This window comes from Hemiscyllium ocellatum, chromosome 7 (genome assembly GCF_020745735.1).
Source record: "Hemiscyllium ocellatum isolate sHemOce1 chromosome 7, sHemOce1.pat.X.cur, whole genome shotgun sequence".
Lineage (NCBI taxonomy): Eukaryota > Metazoa > Chordata > Chondrichthyes > Orectolobiformes > Hemiscylliidae > Hemiscyllium > Hemiscyllium ocellatum.
This window is the reverse complement of record NC_083407.1, coordinates 6,610,893-6,634,010: the sequence shown is the minus strand read 5'-3', so window position 1 is coordinate 6,634,010 and position 23,118 is coordinate 6,610,893. Positions and strand designations below refer to the sequence as shown.

Genomic DNA, 23,118 nt, shown 5'->3' with positions numbered 1-23,118 from the left:
GCCCTGCCTTATTTCCAAGAGTCCAAAAGGCAAATTGGAGTGGATCAACAATAGTGGGGAGGCTAGAGTTGATTCATGCCATGACCAGCCTTTTAAAGCACTTCATGACCACTGAAGTTAGGGCCACTGGGCGGTACTCATTGAGGCATGCTGCATGAGCCTTCTTAGGCACAGGGATGATGTTGGCTAACTTGAAACAGGCAGGGACATTGGCTTGCTGCAGGAAGAGGTTGAAGATGTCCGAGAAGACCTCTGCCAGTTGATCTGTGCACGCTTTGAGTGCACGGCCTAGTACTCTGTCTGGTCCCATCGCCTTTCCTTGGATTCACACAAAGGAAAACTGATCTGATGAAAAACTTAACAGCAATCTAGGTTTGCTCAACATACCATTTCAGTTGCACGACCACTGAGATCTTTTGTTATAAATTCTGCATCTTATAATCCTGCTTCACAGCTACCTGATGAAGGAGCAGTGCTCCGAAAGCTAATACTTCCAAATAAACCTGTTGGACTATGACCCAGTGTAGTGATTTTTAAACTTTGTCCATCCCAGTCCAACACCAGCACCTCCGCATTAATTTCAAATCACCTAACACCACCTTCTACTTTGTCTTGACATCCCCTGGAATATCATCGCACCCCTCTCTGAATGAATAACCACCATGTCCTCCTTTGTGCATACCAATGCAAAGTATTCATGAAGTGCCTTACCCACTTTCCAAGCTCCACACAAATTCTCTCCTTTGTCTCTTTCCTTAGGTACTCTCTTGTTCCTTACTTAGAGAAAAAAGTTGTGGGATTTTCCTTAATCCTATTTGCCAAGGACATTCCATAGTCCCTTTTTCCTTCTTAATTCCTTGTTTAGGTTATTTCCTGATTTCTTTATATCCTTTGAGGACTGCCTTGTCTTCAGTTTTGTAAACCTTATGTATGCATCCTTTTTCTTGTGACTCATCACAACCTTTCTTGTCGTCCAGCGTTCCTGAATCTTGCTATCCTTATCTTCATTTTCACAGAAACATGCTGTCCCGAACTCAAAAAGATTCCCACAATATAGATGTGGATTTACCCTCAAATATCTGCTTCCAATCTACATTCCCCAGTTCCTGCCTAATGTATTATAGTTACCTTCCCCCAATTTAATACTTTCACCTGAAAGCTATTCTTATCCTCATCCATAAGTAACTTAAAACTTACAAAATTACAGTCACTGCTCCCAAAACATGAGAAGTAAACACACACACACACAGACCCTCTCTCACACACAACTTCTCTGTTATATGCACACACATGCACTCCCCGTACTCATATCCACGCATGCACCATCTCACGGGCTTGTACCCCATCTCACACTCACACATACTTGACCAAGCTTGTACAAACACATATACACACACTTGCACATGTACTCATACCCACATGCACACACTCACTCCCTGTCCCGCACGCGCACACATATGAATTTATGGGGTGAATTTGTTTCTGCAGAATTACATTTCATTTTGCTCAAAAACTGCATAAATCCATGTAAGATTCTGTAAGTTCCAGTTTAGAAATAGAACCAGTCTCACTCAACATTGGGACACAGACAGACTTTAACCTCATACCTTCCAGGTATTGTCTGAGCTGAGATGGCACCTATTGTTAGAAAAGCTCAAGCTAATTTATTATTGTAACTTAAAAGGTGATTTGGGGGTGTCGGCAAGATTGCGGCAATACAGTAGAACTGCCTTGGACGGCTCTGCCTAACAGCCAAAGCATATTGGTGTTTTTTTACCATCCCTGGTCAACTTATATGGAGGAATTGCTCATTTTAAAACTTGAAGAACACATATTTGTTGCCAATTTGGAGTGGAAAGGATGCCAAAAGGAAAAGGAGCAAGCAAACAGCAGCAAGGAGGACGCTCCCCTGCAGTACTGGGCATGCCAGAGGCCGCAGGAGCGGCCTCTCCTGAACCCCCGGGGGACCTGACAGACTCACAGGAATTGGCGGCAGCAACGGCGAGACTTCCCCCGAAAGTTGAGACTGTGATCGAGAAGTTCCGTGCCCAGGTCTAACCCCTCATGCCTATGCTGTAGAAGCATGAACAGGAGCTCTAGGGCCTGGGGAGTGGATGGAGGAGGTGTAGGGTCAAACCACAGCCTCGAAAGTGGCGATCGAGTCCTCGTCCGGACAGATCCAGGTACTGGAGCAGGGAATGTGGGCCTTGCAAGATCAGGTCGACCTCGAAAATCGAGGTCAGAGGACAAATCTTCAGTTTGTTGGGCTCCCGGAGGATGAAGAAAGTGGGTAGCCAGTCAGCTTCTTTGAAACCTGGCTGCCACAGTTCCTGGGCCTTCAAATTGAAACCTGGCGGCTGCATATTGAAAGGGCCTATCGGGTGGCGGTGCGCAGGTCTGGGCCAGTACAGTGCCCCTGCCCGGTTCTAGTGCACTTCCTCACATACAGGGACAAGCAAAGAGTGATAGAAGCCTCCAGATTACTGGGGAAAGATCCACGGGCACTGCTGCACAAGGGGTCAATAATCATGTTTTTCTAGGATTACTTGGCAGCTATAATTTGAAAGAGGAGGTCCTTCGATGAAGTTAAAAAGAGGCTGAGGAACCTGGGCAGCCAGTATTCCATGATGCCCCATGGTGCTCCGTTTCAGGTTACAAGGACTCAGTTTATACATTTGACTCAGCGGATAAAGCCAAGAACTTGTAGACACTTTAAAATAGACTGATTGTTCTCTAGAACATGGTTAATATTCATCCTCTTTTCCTTCTTTCCCTGTGTTTTCCCTTTTTTCTTTCTCTTTTCCTAATAATTAAAAAAAAAACAGAAGTCTTGGAATATGTTGTTCCTATTATCTGTTCATAACTGGATTTGATCAGGGAAATTTTGTGGGTGCCCTTTGTTGTTTTCCTTTGTTTTAGTTATTTTTCTCTTTTAGTCACAAGTAGGGGTGACATGGATCCGGGGATAGGGGAGTGCTTATCCTGACATTGACATTGTCTTCTTTTGTTGACTTAAGGATCAGCTCCTTGTTTATTAACTTTTTTTTGCCTCAGGCTGGGGCACAGTCAAGGCCTGAAGGAACTGTGCAGAAGCAAATGGGTAGAGTGAGTGCCCCCTATGGACATGGGGGATAGTCTCCCATTCAAGGTTTTATAGTTGGTTTTCTTTGTAGTTTTTTGGTAGCAATATTTGATCATTGCTTTGATACAGTAGTTTTTGTCTGCTCAACTCTGTCACTCCGTGAGTCTCCATTTACTTGTGCTCGGCGCATTGCAAGCAGGGTTCTCCTTCCCGGGGGTTCAAGGGTCTCTGAAAGGGGATATGGCTAAGGTTCTTGTTAAATGGTGCACCTGGAATATCAAGGAAAGTCAGTCGCCTGTTATAAGGAAAAAAGTGCTTTCTAGTCTTAAGAGGTTGATATCGCCCTGTTGCAGGAAATCCATCTTGACAATTGGGAACACCTGAAGTTACAACAGGAGGTAATGGTCGGGTATTCTTTTCATCCTTTATTACTAAAAGTTGGGCAGTACTTATCCAGAAAAACCTTCCGTTCACATTATTAGAGCAGGTGAAAGATGAGCAAGGACAGTTTGTGACACTTAAGGCCCTGATATATGGGGAGGAATATGGCATTTTAAATGCCTACTGTCCTCCGGCGCATCCTCTCAAATTTTTGATTAGTGTCATTTCTAAGTTGAGTGCCTTTGGAACACAGCACATTATTATAGGGGGGAATTTCAATTGCCTTTTGGATCCAATAGTGGACAAGACACCTAGTGGGCCCCCAATTATTTCTTCACAAGCTAAGTAGGTGGCTGACTTATGTATGGAGTTGGGGCTGGTAAATATTTGGAGATGTCTTCATCCTACTGGGAGGACCTTCACCTTTTTTCAAACCCACATAAATGTCACTCGAGGATTGGTCTTTTTTTGATTCCCTAGACACTTCTGGATTCGATTATAGGTTGCAAGAATGAGAACATAGCTATCTCTGATCATGCGGCAGTATATTTGGAGGTTAAGGCCAAGAGTGAGGGGCTAGATTTATGGCACTGGTGTCTGGATCCATTTCTCCTTAAGGATTCCAAATTTGTCGAATTTTTTTGTGGGAGTTTTGGGAGGTCTAGATTAGATTCAATTCCCTACTGTGTTGAAACGGTCCCTTCGGCCCAACAAGTCCTCACCGCCTCTCCGAACAGTAACCTACCCAGACCTAATTCCCTCTGACTAATGCACCTAACCTATGGGCAATTTAGCATGGCCAATTCACCTAACCTGCACATCTCTGGACTGTGGGAGGAAACCGGAGTACCCGGAGGAAACCCACGCACAGGGAGAATGTGCAAACTCCACACAGACAGTTGTCAGAGGCTGGAATCAAACCTTGGACCCTGGTGCTGTGAGGCAGCAGTGCTAACCACTGAGCCACCGTGCCGCCCTTGACTATCAGCACAGGAACAGCTAGTAGTCCATCAATGCTATGAGAGACCGTGAAGGCCTTTGCTAGGGGATTAGCTATTTCCTATTCAGCTAGCCAGAAACGACAGAAGGGGGAACAGCAGCATCTACTTGAGACGCGGCTGAAAGTCGCTGAGGTGGCACATTTTGCAAGGCCGTCGCTGACCAAGCTACAGTGAATCAAGGCCCTTGAGGTTGCCTTAAATTCAATACTTACACAAACTGCAAAGAAAGAACTTGCTTTTGCGAGACAAAGGCTGTTCGAGTATGGGGATAGGCGAGGGAATTATTTAGCGTATCTGATGAGGGAAAAACATGCTCCCAATCCGTTACTGCAGTCAGAGACAGCGCCGGGGTTCTTACATACGATGCCAAAAGGATTAATGAGGCTTTTTTGCAGTTTTTAGATTAGATTAGATTCCCTACAATATGGAAACAGGCCCCTTCAGCCCAACAAGTCCCCTCCGAAAGTAACCCATCCAGCCTCATTCCCCTACATTTATCCTAACTAATGTACCGAATACTATGGGCAATTTAGCATGGCCAATTCACCTGACCTACACATCTTTGGGCTGTGGGAAAAAACCAGAGCACCCGGAGGAAACCCGCAGAGACACAGGGAGAATGTGCAAACTCCACACAGGCAGTCGCACAAGGCTGAAATCGAACCCGGGTTTCTGATGCTGTGAGGCAGCATGCTAACTGCTGAGCCACCGTGCCACCCCTGAATTGTATCAGTCTGAAGGTTGTGAGGATAGGAGGGCCAAGATTGAAGCCTTTTTTAAAAGCCTGGACTTCCCGGGAGTTACCCTGTAACAGGCCTCTCTCCTTGATGGTTTAGGAAATACAGGAGGCAGCTAAGCAACTTCAGAGTTGGAAAGCTCCTGGTCCTTATGGTCTTCCAGGTGAGTTTTACAAGTAGTTTATAGGGATTCTGTCAGGGCTGATGCTGGAAATGTACAAACACTCTTATATGCTTGAATGACTACTACCATCTTTGAGAGAAGCTAATATTTCCCTCATTCTTAAGAAAGGGAAGGTTCCTGAGGATTGTGCCTCATACAGGCCCATTTAAGTTCAGATTTTAAGATTCTGTCTAAGATTTTGGCGCTGAGATTGGAGAAGGTTGTTGCCCTGTTTTGTCAAAGAGGACCAGACAGTTTTATAAGGGACTATAGGTATTCTAATAATATTAAGGTTGCTGAATATGATCCAAGCATGTCAGCAATAATCGATCCAGGGGTTGGTGATTTCCTTAGATGCAGAGAAAGCATTTGACTGGGTGGAATAGCCCTATCTCCTTTAAGTGTTAGAGTGGATTGGGTGGGATCTTTGCTAGGCGGGTGGAGGTTTTATATCATGACCCTCTGGCTGTGGTCATTACCAACGGGGTGAAGTCTAAGATTGGCAGGGGTAATTGTCAAAGCTGCCCCCTCTCACTGCTGTTGTTTACGTTGGTGATAGAGCTGCTAGAGGCCATTCATCAGAACATCCACATAACCGCTCCGGAAGTGGGATCGTGGGTACACAAGATTACACTGTATGCGGAAGATGTCCTTCTGTTTTTTATTAGACCTGACCACCTTCGTACCCCATCTGATACAATGTATTAATTCATTTGGGCTGTTTCAGGATGTATAAGTAGTATAGGATCAACTTTGCGAAGTTGGAGGCTATGCCATTGGGGGCCTCAGGGGGGTGCCAGAGATTGAAGGTGGCCCTAAGTTCCGCTTTAAGTGATCACGGATAGTTTTTGATTGGTTATTTTGGACTAATGTTGCTCACCTGTTTGACAATATTAGGCAGGATCTTCAGAGATGGGAGGCTCTTGCAATTTCGTGGTTGGGCCGAATAGCCCTTATTAAGATGGATGACCTCCCTCATTTGCTTTATTCCATGTGTATGCTCCCTATAATGTTTCCCAGGTCAACGTTGCAGAAACTTATGGATTGGTTTAGTTCCTTTGTCTGGCTATGTGGGCAACCCCTTATCAAATTTACTAAATTGCAGTTCCCTCAAGGATGGGGGATTTCCAAGACATCGGGAAGTATCAATTGAGTTCTCTGCTGTCCTTTGTGTGCGATTGGGCAGGTAATGATCCAGGCTCAATATGGCTGGATATCAAGGTCTCCCAGACAAAGTGCCCTCTTATTAACCTGTTGTTCATAGATAAGATGAGGATAGTTATGGACCACTGCCGGAACCCCATTGTCATTAGTACAGTCAAAGCATGGAGGGCGATGCGTCAGAGTAAGGGTTGCATATCCAAGACTTTACCACTCACTCCCATAGGTGGTATGCTGAGGTTCTGACGAGGGATGATGGACTGAAGGTTCAAACTTTGGGTAGCAAGATGAGTTTCTAGTTTGGGAAACTTGTTTGAGACGGAGGTTATGATGTCTTTCAAGCAACTAACCGCAAAAATGGGCTGCCCAGCAGAGATCCGTTCCATTTTTTTCAGGTTAGGGATTTCATCCAGAAGAAGACTACACTTCTCACTAAGCCCTATAAGCCCGATACAGAGAGGCTGTTGCTCCGTGCCACAAGCACCCTTTTGGTTAGTGCCCTCTGTCACCTGCTGGGTGGTAGGGCCTGTCAGGGTATTAACCAGCTATGAGAGGTTTGGGAGCAAGAGCTAGGAGTGGAGATCTCTTCTGAAATGTGGGAGGACATATGGAAGAGCATGCAGAAGATCTCAATTTGTAATAGGACGTGCATTATGCAGTTATAAGTTCCACACAAGGTTCACTTGACACCAGCCTGTCAGGCCCAAATGTAAAATAATTGTAGTTACTCTTACCCATTGCTTCTGGACATGCCACAGGCTCCTGTTAATTCGAGCACTGTATCAGGAGAGTAAGGGAGGTTATTGAGGACCAAAGTTAAAGTAGACCCAATATCTCTCCTCTTAGGTCTAGCAAATTTATCATCTTTAGATGGGCATGGGAAGAAACTATTTAAAAGTCTTACTTACTGTGCACGGAAGAATATTCTTATGAACTGGATGTCTGAGAACCCAGCGAGCTTGCTGGGATGGTGGAAATTAATTATGGAGCACATTCCCGTGGAGTTTTTCACACATATGGTGCACCACACAACAGACCTTTTTTATAAGACATGGCAGCCCTTTTTGAGTTATTTGGATACAGATCTGTCTGCTATCTTAACTAGGGTGCTCGTTTAACCAAGATGGTTAGGTTTGCTGGGCCCTGGGCCCTGGAGAGGGGATCTCCTGAGTTCATACGGGTATATATACAATGCTTGTTTTTTGTTTGGGAGTTTTGTGCCGAGCATTGTAATTTTGTATTGTGTGTTCTTTTGTTGTTTTTTTTTATTAGTCAATTACTCATTTATTGGTGTTGTTTTTCACATTGTTTGGTTTTGTTTTGTACTATTGGTAGGTTAGTAGTTAGTAAGACTGTAGTTGTATTGTAATTTGCGTTTTTGTTATTATAGTGACTTTTGTTATATTTTTAATATGTATATTTTTGTAAAGTCAAAAAAATGTTTTTTGGTTAATAAATATATTTACAAAAAAGAAAGGAATTTGGGGATTTACATATTAAGGAACTGGAAGTAGCATATTCCATTCTAAAAGATGAAAGACTTAATTTAAATTTGTTTAATATATCAGTACAGCTACATGATACTGTAACCCTTTTACTCTAAATTCTGTGTCTTATGATCTTATACTCCACAACCACCTGATGAAGGAGCAGCACTTTGAAAGCTAGTGCCTCCAAATAAACCTGTTGGACTATAACCTGGCACTGTGTGATTTTTCTTTGTCTACCCCAGTCCAACACCAGTACCTCCAGATTTAAATTTGATAGGTTTTCAGTATCTAAGGGCTTGGATTAAATTAATTGGCTGATTCAAGCGAGTTACCAAGACAAAAAAAAGCCGAAGGTTTTCAAATCACAGCCACTTATTACGTTTCCACTTTAGAACTGTCTGTACATCGGCAGCTGCTTGCAGATTTTTTAAAAAATCTCCAAGCTTTGAAAAGCACTTTATGCCTTAAAGGGATCACTTACTCGCGCTCCCTATTATTTAAATAAACAAACTCGAGCTTCCTACCTTCTACCTCATGAGTATTGTACACAACTTCATAACAGTCTAAACCATATATTTGGCTAAATCCTCTCCCTATTTAAATTCAAAAACTATGATGATGTGCTAGCTAACAATCAAAGCACCCTGCAGGCTCAGTCAAAACAATGATGTGTGCCTAAGTAATGGCAGGACTGTTTGGTTGGGTTCCAGTTTTCAGAGATGACAACATAATAAGTTGCCCAAGAGACCATTGCAATGGTTGAATCTATTTGTAACAACAGCAGCAATGACGCAATAGACAGACAATGTCATAGTTCAAGTGGATCATCTTGTGATGGAGTTGGAATGGGGTTGGGAACTCAGTCTGGGATTAAGTGGAGTGACCTGATGTCACTGCCTCAGGGAAGAATATCTCAGGGAGTTAGATGGTCAGCTCTGACTTTAAATACACTGAATGTTCTATCTGTTATGTCCCCACAGAACAGGAAATTCAGATTGTGAAGGAGCTAGAGGATCAGGAAGTTCGAGAGAACAACAATGCAGTCTTCGTCTGTGAAGTGTCCCATGCAGAAGTGAAGAGTGAATGGTTACAGAATGGAAATAGAATCAAATCAAACAGCAATGTCAAAATTAGACAGGAGGGTAAGGAAACGCAAGGGGAGTGTTCACAAAGATCGTGTGAGAAAACTATTAATTTGATGTATTATTGTCACATGTACCTAAATACAGTGAAAGGATTTGGAGTCCAGAGTGATATGTCTGTGTCAGGATGACATGGATAGTGAACTTTGAGAACTGTATTCAAATTTAACCACGTTCAGTATTTCATGTGAAATAACAGAGTGATATTACTGTGTATCTAACCTCATGATGTACTTGTCCTGGGAGCATTTGATGTAGATATTGTCAAGGGAATGTTAGAATCCATACAGTGTGGAAGCAGGCTATTTGGTGCATTGAGTCCACGCCAACCCTCCAAACAGTATCCCTAGTAGAGCCCGGTCCCCTACCCTTTCACCCTCCATTTAACATGGCCAATCCACTTAGTCTGCACATCCCTGGACACTGGGCAATCAAGCATGACCAGTCCACCCAACTTGTATATCTTTGGACTGTGGGAAGAAAACAGATAACCTGGAGAAAACCTATGCAAACTCCACACAGACACCCAAGGCTGAATTGAACTCAGGATTGTGTGTGTGTGTGTGTGTGTGTGTGTGTGTTGTAAGTGATCAGGTGGAAATTATTTTTTCTGATTGTCTCATATTTCAAGGGACCAAACATTTCCTGCTGATCTACAAGGTGAGGGCAGAGGATGCTGGAGAAATTCGATTCAGAGCCAAGAATGCCGAGTCTGTCGCTCGTCTAGATGTCAATGGTATTTTGGTTGCTTCTTTCCAGTTCACCTTTCCATTTGCACTCAAGGGTGAGAGCCTTTCCTCTGTCTGCACTGGCCCAGGGACTTGCATCAGGAGGGAAATACTCATCAGTTCAAGAGAATTGTCCAGTCCAGAGATAGAGCATACAATCAGACTGAAACTGCTGTTGTGCTATTGAGAGCCCCATGCTGTTGGAGGCTCAGTACTGAGGGAGCATTGCACCATTATTACTGAGGGAGTAATGCGCTATTGGAGGGTCATACTGAGGGAGTGCTGCAGTGTCAGAGGGTCAGTGCAAAGACAGTGCTGCGTCTTCAGTGGTCGATATTAAGGAAGTGCTGCGCTGTCAGAGGGTCAGTACTGAGCGAGTGCTGTTAGAGAGTCAGTGCTGAGAGAGTGGTGCACTGTTTGAGTTGCCACATTCCAATAATACATTAAACTGAGCTCTGTCTATTCCCTGGTGGATGGAAGGGAGTTGCACAATTAGAGATGAAGGAAGTTCTCCCCAGTTTCCTGGGCCAATGTACCTTCAACCAACATCAATTTTTTAAAAATTGCTCTGGTAATTTATCTGATTGTTGCTGTTAGAGCTTGCTGACTGCAAATTGGCTGCTTGTGGACAGCTCAGGGTAAGGCAGTATTTGTTGCTTATCCTGAATTGCATCACAGCCGTGTCTGCACTTTAGTCTGGGGTAGAACTGTGCAATGGTTTTCATTTTCCCTTCCTTAAACCTGAACTGTAAGTGATAGAGAATGGGGAGGATGTCTCTTGGTTGACCGGAAGCCAACAGGTGGAAGTGGAGCCAAGAAGAGTAGAGTCATAAAGGTGTACAGCACGGAAACAGACCCTTCGGTCCAACCTGTCCATGCCGACCAGATATCCCAACCCAATCTAGTCCCACCTGCCAGCACCCGGCCCATACCCCTCCAAACCCTTCCTATTCATATACCCATCCAAATGCCTCTTAAATGTTGCAATTGTACCAGCCACCACTACTTCCTCTGGCAGCTCATTCCATACACGTACCACCCTCTGTGTGAAGAAGTTGCCTCTTAGGTCTCTTTTATATCTTTTCCCTCTCACCCTATACCTATGCCCTCTAGTTCTGGACTCCCTGATCCCAGGAAAAATACTTTGTCTTTTTATCCTATCCATGCCCCTCATCATTTTGTAAATCTCTACAAGATCACCCTCAGCCTCCGACGCTCCAATGAAAACAGCCCCAGCCTGTTCAGCCCCTCCCCATAGCTCAAATCCTCCAACCCTGGCAACATCCTTGTAAATCTTTTTGGAACCCTTTCAAGTTTCACAACATCTTTCTGATAGGAAGGAGACCAGAATTGCACACAATATTTCAACAGTGGCCGAACCAATGTCCTGTACAGCCGCAACATGACCTCCCAACACCTGTACTCAATACTCTGACCAATAAAGGAAAGCCTTCTTCGCTATCCTATTTACCTGCGACTCCACTTTCAAGGAGCTATGAACCTGCACTCCAAGGTCTCTATGTTCAGCAACACTCCCTAGGACCTTACCATTAAGTGTATAAGTCCTGCTAAGATTTGCTTTCCCAAAATGCAGCATCTCTCATTTGTCTGAATTAAACTCCATCTGCCACTTCTCAGCCCGTTGGCCCATCTGGTCAAGATCCTGTTGTAATCTGAGGTAACCCACTTCGCTGTCCGCTACACATCCAATTTTGGTGTCATCAGCAAACTTACTAACTGTACCTGTTATGCTCGCATCCAAATCATTTATGTAAATGACAAAATGTAGAGGGCCCAGCACGGTTCCTTGTGGCACTCCACTGGTCACAGGCCTCCAGTCTGAAAAACAACCCTCCACCACCACCCTCTGTCTTCTAGCTTTGAGCCAGTTCAGTATCCAAATGGCTAGTTCTCCCTTTATTTCATGAGATCTAACCTTGCTAATCAGTCTCCCATGGGGAACCTTGTCAAACGCCTTACTGAAGTCCATATAGATCTCATCTACTGCTCTGCCCTCATCAATCTTCTTTGTTACTTCTTCAAAAAACTCAATCAAGTTTGTGAGACACGATTTCCCATGCACAAAGCCATGTTGACTATCCTAATCAGTCCTTGCCTTTCCAAATACATGTACATCCTGTCCCTCAGGATTCCCTCCAACAACTTACCCACCACTGAGTTCAGGCTCACCGGTCTATAGTTCCCTGGCTTGTCTTTACCCTTCTTGTGCCCTTCTTAAACTGTGGCACCACATTTGCCAACCTCCAGTCTTCCACCACCTCACCTGTGACTATCGATGATACAAATACCTCAGCAAGAGGCCCAGCAATGACTTCTCTAGCTTCCCACAGAGTTCTCGGGTACACCTGATCAGGTCCTGGGGATTTATCCACCTTTAACCGTTTCAAGACATCCAGCACTTTCTCCTCTGTAATCTGGACATTTTGCATGATGTCACCATCTATTTCCCTACAATCTATATCTTCCATATCCTAGGAGTTGATGATTGGACATCTCCTAAGTTTGGCACATACTTGTTTTTTTTTGTCATTCACTGTGTCTCTGTTTCCTTAGAATTGCCAGTCAAGATTGTAAAGCCTCTGCGGGACAAGACTGCACTGGAGAAACACAAGGTCATCTTGGAGTGTAAAGTTTCCAAGCCACATGCCCATGTATGTTGGTACCGGGGGGAAGAAGAACTGTATGCCAGCAGCAAGTACGAGATCTGCAGCGAGGACTGCTACCGGCAGCTGGTCATCCATGATGTCAGCTTCGAGGATGAAGACACCTACACCTGTGACGCCTTTGATGACTGCTCGTCTGCCAAGGTACTTGTGGAAGGTACGTGGGACAGACATGGTCCAGTTCTTCCAAGGCCTTAGTGGCTATAGATCAATCCCCTGGTGTAGCCACTGAAGCAGCTCACAGGCAAATCAGAGCTAAGCCTTTCAGAGAGGATGCACTGACCCACAGAACACTTAGTAATCAATGATGCCATGCAGCCCATCATTGGTTATGCACAGTCTTCCACAGCTTAAAGCAGTAAATTACAAATAATATATACAACTCTATATGCTATAAATGATTAAGAGCTAATTGAGGTCTTTCTAAAAAAGAGAAGATAATCTATCTTGGTGGGTCAAGTCTAGCACACGGGAGAAGAATCTTAATATTGAAACCAGGTTGTTCAGAGGCAATTTTAGATTAGAGTGGTGCTGGAAAAGCACAGCAGGTCAGGCAGCATCCGAGGAGCAGGAAAATTGATTTTTCGGGCAAAATCCCTTCATCATTTCCTGTGTCAGTGTGTAAATGATTGATAGTAGTCTGATGTACCCCTTTATAGGTGTGTGAATATCATATCACAACCAGTTACCAATGGAAAACAGATTTGAGAGGCTGAATAGCCTTCTCTTGTTTCCTTTTTTTTGGAGTACAATGAGAAGCGTATGTAAAGAGAGAAATATAAGGGGGGATAAAGAGAGCAGAAATGGATGGAAAAATAAAGGAAAAGGTGGCCTGAGGGAGAGAATTCCATTGGAATGAGATTAAGAGCATAAGAACAGCATAAGCAGAAGTAAGCCTCAGGCCTACTCTGCCATTCGATACGATCGTGGCTGCTCTCATCTCAGTCTCACCTCCACTCTGCTGCCACTCTCCATATCCTTTTAACCCATTACTAATTAAAAATCTATCTCTCTCCACCTTACATTTATCTAATGCCCCAGCATCCACTGCACTCTGGTGTAGCAAATTCCACAGATTCGTGATTCTTTAAGAATGTGCTGTGTGAGCGGCACGGTGGCACAGTGGTTAGCACTGCTGCCTCACAGCGCCTGAGACCCGGGTTTAATTCCCGACTCAGGCGACAGACTGTGTGGAGTTTGCATGTTCTCCCCGTGTCTGCGTGGGTTTCCTCCGGGTGCTCCGGTTTCCTCCCACAGTCCAAAGATGTGCGGGTCAGGTGAATTGGCCATGCTAAATTGCCCGTAGTGTTAGGTAAGGGGTAAATGTAGGGGTATGGGTGGGTTGCGCTTCGGCGGGTCAGTGTGGACTTGTTGGGCCGAAGGGCCTGTTTCCACACTGTAAATCTAATCTAATCTAAGAGAAGTAATTCCTTCTCCTCTCTATTTTAAATCTGCTACTCCTTAAATCCGTGAACTCTCTTTCTAGATTGCCCCACCAGTGGCAATGTTCTTTCTATCCCCTTCCCATCTATATAACCCATCAAATCTCCACTCATTCTTCTAAACTCCTGAGAGTTATAGGCTTAAACTATTCAATCTCTCTTCATCTCTGAAATTGATTTAGTGAACTTTCTCTGAACTGCCTCAAATGTATTCGCGTCATTGTTCCTTTTGTTCCAGAGCAAGCCATTCTGATAATGAAGGATCTAGTGGACATGGAGGTGACAGCCCCTCATGCAATCCAGTTGGAATGCGAGGTGTCAGTGCCTACGATCAGAGCCCCTCAGTGGAGCCTGAATGGACAGCTCCTTCAGAATGGGGATGGGGTCCGCATTGAAAACAGAGGGACTATCCAGCGGCTGATCCTCAGCAACACCTCGCCTGACATGACCGGAGTGGTGAAGTTCACTGCAGGGAAGGCACGTTGCAGTGCTCAGATAACTGTCAAAGGTAAACCCTGACAGGGAGAACAGAACAACTATTATTTCATCACAGCCATTTGAAGTGTTAAGAGCTTCTGTAAGGCATTAATGAGATTGGATAAATCCACTATGGGTTTATGAAAGGCAATGCATGCTGAACAAATCTACTGCAGCATTTGAGGGTGTAATGAGTAGAATAAATAAGGCAGAACCAGTGGATGTGATAAACTTTCAGTCAGTTTTTGATAAGGTCCCTCAGAAGAAGTCAATTAAAGCAGATGAGTAACATGTTGGCATGGATCGAAAACTGGATGACAGACACAAAACAGTGTGGGAATAAATGGATTTCTTTCTGAATGGCAAGCTGTGAATTCACTATGTATGTATATACAGCATGAGGGAATCAGATGACACTTTTCCAAGTTAGCTGATGACACACAGCTGGGTGGGGTTGTGAGGAAGATGCAAGGAGACTTGGACATGTTGAGTGGGTGGGAAAATACATGTCAGGTGCAGCAGAGCATAGTTAAATGTGAAGTTATATACTTTGGTGTGAAAAACAGATAGGAAGAATGTTATGTATATAGTTGGATGTGTGTTGCCCCTTTAAGAGAGTGAGTCAGGTGACCCAGAGGCAGGAGTTAAGGAAGGCAGACCAAAACCAACTGTGGAGCTGAGAGACCTACAATAAAGTATTCCCTGTTCAAGTTTACCCTTCACCTACCTCGTGTTATCTTTATGGTTCTGGTGAACCCCACAAACATAACTAGCAATAAGGATGGACAGGCTCACAAACTGTACAAACATCATTTTTTTAGTCAGAAGGAAGAATGTTGTCCTGTCTTCAAACAGCGTAGGATTATGAGGTAACAGTTAGGGAAGTGGTCGCGAGGGGATTTGGGCTGCAGTCAATTGTACAACGGGGAGTGGGCCAAGAGGGGACTGTGGTCACAGCTGATGGTTAAAGAGAGAGGAGCTCTCAATTGGGAGCTTATCAAAGTGCATAAAGTATCAGATGCTCAGCAGAGTTTGATACCAACTGTAGACTGCTGCCGATGTGGCAAAAGTGGTCACAAGGAATCAATATATTGGCCTTGAGGAGCTCAGTGCTGCAGGTGTAAGCGAGTAGGCCATATTGTCCAAAATTGCCAGATATAACTCAAGCAAGAGAAAGGATGTCAAAAGGAGTCAATTCAGAGGGCAAGGCATAAGGTAGGTGTTGCCAGCCAGGCAGACAGCTGGGTCTGCAGGAGAAACCGAAGGCCCAGAGTCAGCAGGGTTTTTTATTCATTCAAGGTATGAGGGCGTTACTGACCAGGCCGATCTTTATTGCCTATCCCAGAGGGCAGTTAGTAGTCAACCACATCAGTGTGGGTCTGTAGTCACATGTAGTCCATACCAGGTAAGGATGGAAGTTTCCTTCCCTAAAGGACATTAGTGAACCAGATGGGTTTTTCCAACAATTGGCATAGTCGTCATGACAGTCTTAATTTCATATTTGGTTAAAAATTCTGTCTTGTAAGGGATGAAGCTGTTCATTTCTGGGTTTTTCCCAAATTAGAGGATAAGACAGTAAGGATGGAAAAAAGCCAAAGAATTGTGGAACAGAAATTCCTGGAGAAGCTGAGCAGGTCTGGCAGCATCTGTGGAGAGAAATCAGAGTTACCGTATGGGGTCCAGTGACTCTTCTTCAGAACTGATTGCAGCTGGATAAGGTTGGTGTATATATTCTAGAAGAGGGGGGGAGGTGTAAATGATAGGTTTAGATGGAGCCTAGAGAGAGAAAGAACAGTTGGGCAGACAAAGGAATGTGTAACAATCAACCTGGGAGAATCAGTAGTTAATGGAAAGTCAACACACTGCATCCACTTGGACACCCCGCGCTGGCCTATTACCTGCCCTCGAGCTCTTCATTTCCAACTGCCGCCGGGACATTAACCACCCCAACCTGTCTACCCCCCTCCCCCACTCCAACCTCTCACCCTCACAACGTGCAGCCCTCCAATCCCTCTGCTCCAATCCCAACTTCACCATCAAGCCAGCAGATAAAGGGGGCGCAGTGGTAGTCTGGCGCACTGACCTCGACACCGCTGAGGCAAAACGCCAACTCGAAGACACCTCTTCCTACCGCCCCCTTGACAATGACCCTAGCCCCCCATCACCAAACCATCATCTCCAAGATCATACAGAACCTCATCACTTCAGGAGACCTCCTACCCACAGCTTCCAACCTCATAGTCCGGGAACCCCGCACTGCCCGGTTCTACCTCCTTCCCAAGATCCACAAGCCTGACCACCCTGGCCGACGCATTGTCTCAGCATGCTCCTGCCCCACTGAACTCATCTGTATCTATCTCGACACTGTCCTATCCCCCCTAGTCCAGGAACTCCCCACATACGTTCAAGACACCACCCACACCCTCCACCTCCTCCAAGACTTATGTTTCCCGGCCCCAACGCCTCATCTTCACCATGGATATCCAATCCCTCTACACCTCCATCTGCCATGACCAGGGCCTCCAAGCCCTCCATTTTTTTCCTCTCCCGACGTCCCCAACAGTACCCTTCCACCAACACACTCATTCGTTTGGCCGAACTGGTCCTCACCCTTAACAATTTCTCCTTCGAATCCTCCCACTTCCTCCAGACCAAAAGGGTAGCCATGGGCACATGTATGGGCCCCAGCTATGCCTGTCTTTTTGTTGGCTACATAGAACAGTCGATCTTCCGTAGTTACACCGGCAGCACTCCCTACCTCTTCCTCCGCTACATTGATGACTGCATTGGCGCCACCTCGTGCTGCCGTGAGGAGGTTGAGCAATTCATCAACTTCACCAACACATTCCACCCTGACCTTAAATTTACCTGGACCATCTCTGACACCTCCCTCCCCTTCCTGGACCACTCCATCTCCATTAATGACAACCGACTTGACACTGACATTTTTTTACAAACCCACCGACTCCCACAGCTACCTGGATTACACTTCTTCCCACCCTACCTCTTGCAAAAATGCCATCCCATATTCCCAATTCCTCCGTCTCTGCCATATCTGCTCCCAGGAGGACCAGTTCCACCACAGAACACACCAGAGACTGCAAGTTCCCTTCCCACATGGTTAAAGATGCCCTCCAACGCATCTCGTCCACATCCCGCACCTCTGCCGTCAGACCCCACCCCTCCAACCATAACAAGGACAGAACGCCCCTGGTGCTCACCTTCCACCTTACCAACCTTCGCATAAACCAAATCATCCGCCGACATTTCCGCCACCTCCAAAAAGACCCCACCACCAGGGATATATTTCCCTCCCCACCCCTTACCGCCTTCCTCAAAGACCGTTCCCTGCATGACTACCTGGTCAGGTCCACGCCCCCCCTTCAACCCACCCTCCCATCCTGGCACCTTCCCCTGCCACCGCAGGAACTGCAAAACCTGTGCCCACTCCTCCTCCCTCACCCCCATCCAAGGCCCTAAAGGAGCCTTCCACATCCATCAAAGTTTTACCTGCACATCCACTAATATCATTTATTGTATCCGTTGCTCCCGATGCAGTCTCCTCTACATTGGGGAGACTGGACGCCTCCTAGCAGAGTGCTTTAGGGAACATCTCTGGGACACCCACACCAATCAACCACACCGCCCTATGGCCCAACATTTCAACTCCCCCTCCCACTCTGCTGAGGACATGGAGGTCCTGGGCCTCCTTCACCGCCGCTCCCTCACCACCAGATGCCTGGAGGAAGAATGCCTCATCTTCCGCCTCAGAACACTTCAGCCCCAGGGCATCAATGTGGACTTCAACAGTTTCCTCATTTCCCCTTCCTCCACCTCACCCTAATTCCAAACTTCCAGCTCAGCACTGTCCCCATGACCTGCCTATCTTCTTTTCCACCTATCCACTCCACCCTCCTTCCTGACCTATCACCTTCATCCCCTCCCCCACTCACCTATTGTACTCTATGCTACTTTCCCCTCACCCTCACCCTCCTCTCATTTATCTCTCCACCCTTCAGGCTGTCTGCCTTTATTCCTGATGAAGGGCTGTTGCCCGAAACGTTGATTTTACTGCTCCTCGGATGCTGCCTGAACTGCTGTGCTCTTCCAGCACCACTAATCCAGAATCTGGTTTCCAGCATCTGCAGTCATTGTTTTTAACCTAGTTAATGGGAAATGTTAGTGGCTGACAATGGGTTGTTTATGGTAGCAGCCCATGTGTCTAATGTGTGGGGGTTGAGGTAAGTACATAGTGCACAAGACCTAAAATTGCTGAAGTGGAACTTGAGTCTGGAAGCTGCAGAGTTCCCAAATGAAACATGGGTTGTTGTTCTTCCAGCTTGTGCTGACTTTTGATGGAGCACGACAGCAAGCCTGAGACAGAGATGTTGACCAGGGAAGACAGTGGTGTGATGAAATGGCAGACAGAGATGGAAGATCAGGGTCATTTTTGCAGATAGAACGTATATGTTTTGCAAAGTGGTTGCCCAGTCTGTGCTTTGTCTCCCCAGTGTAGACAAGACCACGTTGTGAGCAGCAAATACAGTAGATGAGAATTGAGTGAGGTGCACGTAAATCTATGCTTTACCTGGAAGGTGCGTCTGGGGGGTTGGTTCGCGAGAAGGGAAGAAGTACAGAACAACTTCTTATCCAAATGAGACAGGCGGGGAGTGTTTTATTTGAATCACAGATTGTTCGGATAAAGGATGCGTTTTAACGGGACCTTGAGATCCTGTTCGGACAATCCGAAATTCAGATAATTGCTGTTTGGATAATCAAGGTTATTCTGTAAACAGGTGGGTGTTACATCTTCTGTAATTGCATGAGAAGGTGCTGTGGGGTGTGAGGAAATGTTGGGAGTGAAGAAGGAGTGAACTAAGGTGTCCTGGAAGGAATGGTCCCAGTGAAAGGCTAACAAGGGAAGAGGGGGAATATATGTCTGGTGATGACATCTTGTGGAAGATGGCAGAAATGGCAAACTAATGATCTTTAGGATGTGGATGCTTGTGAGGTGGTAGGTGAGTACAAGGGGTACCCTATTGCTTTTATGGGATGGAAAGGAATGAGTGAGGGCCGAAGTACTGTAGATGGGTCTGAGAGCCCTGTCACCACAGTGGTGGAGAATTCATGGTTGAGAAAGAAGATGAATATTTTGGTGGGTTCTTTGTTGAAGTTTGCATCATTAGAAGAGATGTAACGGAGACCGAGGAACTAGGAGAATTGAATAAAATCTTTACAAGAAACAGGGTGTGAGGACATATAGTCAAGGTAACTATGGGAGTTGATAGGTTTGCAGTGGATATTGATAACCAGCCTATCATCAGACATGTCAAGAACTAGGTGATGACAAGACCAGGGTACGTGGGCTGTGTACCCGGACCACACAAGGCGCCCAAGAAATTGGAAGCTATCATGAAGGCTCCTAGACCAGAGAATGTATCTCAGCTGAGATTATTCTTGGGACTCATAAATTACGACGACAAGTTCGTGTCTGATCTGGCCATTGTGCTAAAGCTCGAGCATCGGTTGCTGGGGGAAGGGCAGCCGTGAAAATTGACCCAGAAAGGTGAGGAGGCTTACCAGGAGGTAAAGCAAGCCTTAGAAAAGATGGGGAGTGTTGACTCATTTCGACCCAAAGTTGCCACTGCAGTTGGCATGTGATACCTCACCTTTTGGGGTCATCGCTGTACTCTTACATGTCTTGCCAAATGAAGAGGAAAGGCCCATTGTGCTTGCATAAAGGTCACTAATGAAGGTGGAGGGGAAATATACCCGAGTGGAAAAGAAAGGATTGGGCATCATGTTTGATGTTAAAGAAGTTCACCCATTTCCTGTACAGCAGGCACTTCGTGCTGTTGACAGACCACAGGCCACTAACCATTTTTGGTCATTATACAGGAGTACCGTCACTGGTGGCAGTATACCTGCAGAGATGGGCATTGACTCTGTCAGGCAGGCAAAAATGAATACTGCAAATGCTGGAGATTAGAGCCAAGGATGTGGTGCTGGAAAAGCACAGCTGGTCAGGCAGCATCCAAGGAGCAGGAAGATCAACGTTTTGGGCAAAAGCCCTTTGCCAGACTCTGTCAGCCTACTTATAAGATAAGATACCGACAGTCAGAGAAGCACAGAAATGCAGATGCTTTGTCAAGATTACCACTACCTGTAAATGAGGATATTCTCAATTGGAACCTGAAAATTATATACCTTTCTAAGGAAGACAAGGTACCACTGTCAGCGAACCAGCCAACTGGAAAGACCTGGTCTTGAAACCCATGTTGGATTTAGCCCAGAGAGGAAGGACTTGTCATAGAAATCACCCAGATTCATGCCCTTACCTGTCCAGGAGTGCAAGTTGTCCATATCAGCTGGGTGTTTAATGTGGGGAATGAGAGTTGTTAGCCTTCCCCGTTAAGAGGATAGGTACTGGAACAAGTGCAGCAAGGGCATCCTGGCATGGTGTGAATGCAAAAGATAGTCAGGAACTAGCCTTTGATAGCCAAAGATGGAGTATGAGATTGAGGAGAAAGTAGAATTAAGCAAATCCTGCCTATTCAAAGGAATACACTGCTGTTGATGCCCCTTCACCCAAGGGAATGGGCTCTATCATTGTGGCAGTAGATTCACATAGATTTCACAGGCCAGTAGAGGGACAGATGTTATTAATAGTGGTGGATGCCCACTCCAGGTGGCCTGAAATGGCAGTCATGAAGTCAGTATCAGCAGCAACAATGATAGACCAACAAGATGGAATTTCGCTAGGCTCAGGAATCCTGAACAAGTGGTGAGTGACAATGGTCTACAGTTTGTGGCACAGGAGTTCAAAATCTGAAAAATCACGGAGGCAGACATGAGGTTGGCTCCAAATCAACCTGTGATGAACAACAGGGCAAAGAAATTCAGATAAACCTTGAAACAGTCCTCATAGGCTTCACAGGGGAGGATTCTTTAGAACGGTAACTCTGTTGATGTCTGCTTTGTCCACAAATCCAGACGACATAAGTTTTCTGTTCAACAGCGGTAGCTTTATTATCAGACAGCCGACGAGGGATTCAAAGCGTCACCAAAGTAGCTGAGTGCCTATTTGTGGCGGCTCTTCTTCACAAATCTCTGCCTTACACCCAGAGACAGTATATTTTATAGGAATTGAATAAAGACTTATCAGTCACATGGATGACTGACATCACATAATTTAAAGTAGACAATTATGATTTTACAAAACCTGATGAATGTTGATATCTTGAAATAATGTATGAGTGGATTATAGAAACCGATTTTCGTATCTCCCCTGATTATGAGTTAATGGAAAGGAATTAAAGCAGAAAGGTTGCCTGCTACAAATGAGAAACTCACATACCTATGTTAATATGGAGGTGAGGTAACTGGGGGGATTCACATACCTAAGTTAATATGGAAGTGAGGTAACTGGGGGGATTCACATACCTAAGTTAATATGGAGGGGAAGTGAGACAATGGGAGAGAGGGGCAGCTAACTGGGCTATTAGTCCTTGTGTGGAATGGGGGGAATCCACATGTTTGGATTGAAAGAGTACAGGCTTTCAGTTGCTGTTGCAGTAAGTTTTTTTGGTAGTGGGATTTTTAACCCTAAAGTCCTCAGTGTGCCCTGGAAGAGAAGAAAAGCATGGAATTGTCCCCCCCACACCCCCCTTGACGTTTTAACTTCCTCAACTCAACAAGCTCTTCAGCATGTACAGGGACACGTCACATGACAACCCATGCTCAGCTCACTGATGTCCTTAGTGTTCAACTGTCAGCTGAGAACAGTGTTTAACTTAGTGCAGCCGGAAGAGACCAGGGAGGTGGTAAACTAAAATCAAGAAGGGCATATGGTCGGAAGGGCAGGAATCTCTCAGTCGAGATTCCAAATAGCCCAAAATTGTTCATCTAGGAATGAGTGGATCCCATGGTGATGGTGGTTTAAACAGGACCGTTGTGATATATGATTTAGACTAGGGATGATCTGGTCTGGAGGAGAAGCGGGTATCAGCCAGTCACTGCACTTCACCAAGGAGGTAGGCCCCTCAGAATATCGAACCAGTCCAGATGGGTCCAGTGACATCGATCAAGTCATGTGTATTTGAGCTAGGGTTGGCCATACTCAGGTAGCAAACAACAACAGCTTGACAGGATAACAACAGCCATTCAAAGAGGGATGTACCTGAGATGAGGAGATTGTCTTCTAGGAATCACCAACCCCCTGAGAGGCTAATCATGTCAACATAGACTATGGAAGGGTGGTTTTCTTTTTCCATTTTGTTTGTAAATATTCCTGATGATGTACATATGTTAGCTACAGTGCCAGTATAATAGTTTATAATTGTTGAACATATACATATTAAGCGGAGTATTGGAATAAAGGGGGAAGGTTGTTATATATGTGGTTGGATGTGTGCTTGAGAGTGCAGATCAGGTGACCTGATAGGAGTTAGAGGAGGTGATTTAAACCAATTATGGAACTGAGAGACCTATAATAAAGTATTTTCTGTTCACGTTACCGTCCATCTACCTCGAGTTCCATTTATGGTTCTAGTTAACCACAAACATAATAAAGAGTATTATTTCAGTAGTGATATATTGGAATGTGTGAATGTACAAAGGGATCGGATGTC

General features: G+C 45.3%; 1 protein-coding gene across 1 annotated transcript in view; it reads left to right on the top strand.

Moving 5' to 3' along the window:
- LOC132817707 (obscurin-like) overlaps window positions 1-23,118 on the top strand; it is a 306,454-nt gene that overhangs the window by 260,571 nt on the left and 22,765 nt on the right. Inside the window, exons 42-45 of the mRNA XM_060828232.1 lie at window positions 8,996-9,157; window positions 9,789-9,893; window positions 12,460-12,726; window positions 14,250-14,519. Coding sequence (XP_060684215.1) covers window positions 8,996-9,157; window positions 9,789-9,893; window positions 12,460-12,726; window positions 14,250-14,519 — 804 coding nt within the window. The remainder of the gene's footprint in view (window positions 1-8,995; window positions 9,158-9,788; window positions 9,894-12,459; window positions 12,727-14,249; window positions 14,520-23,118) is intronic.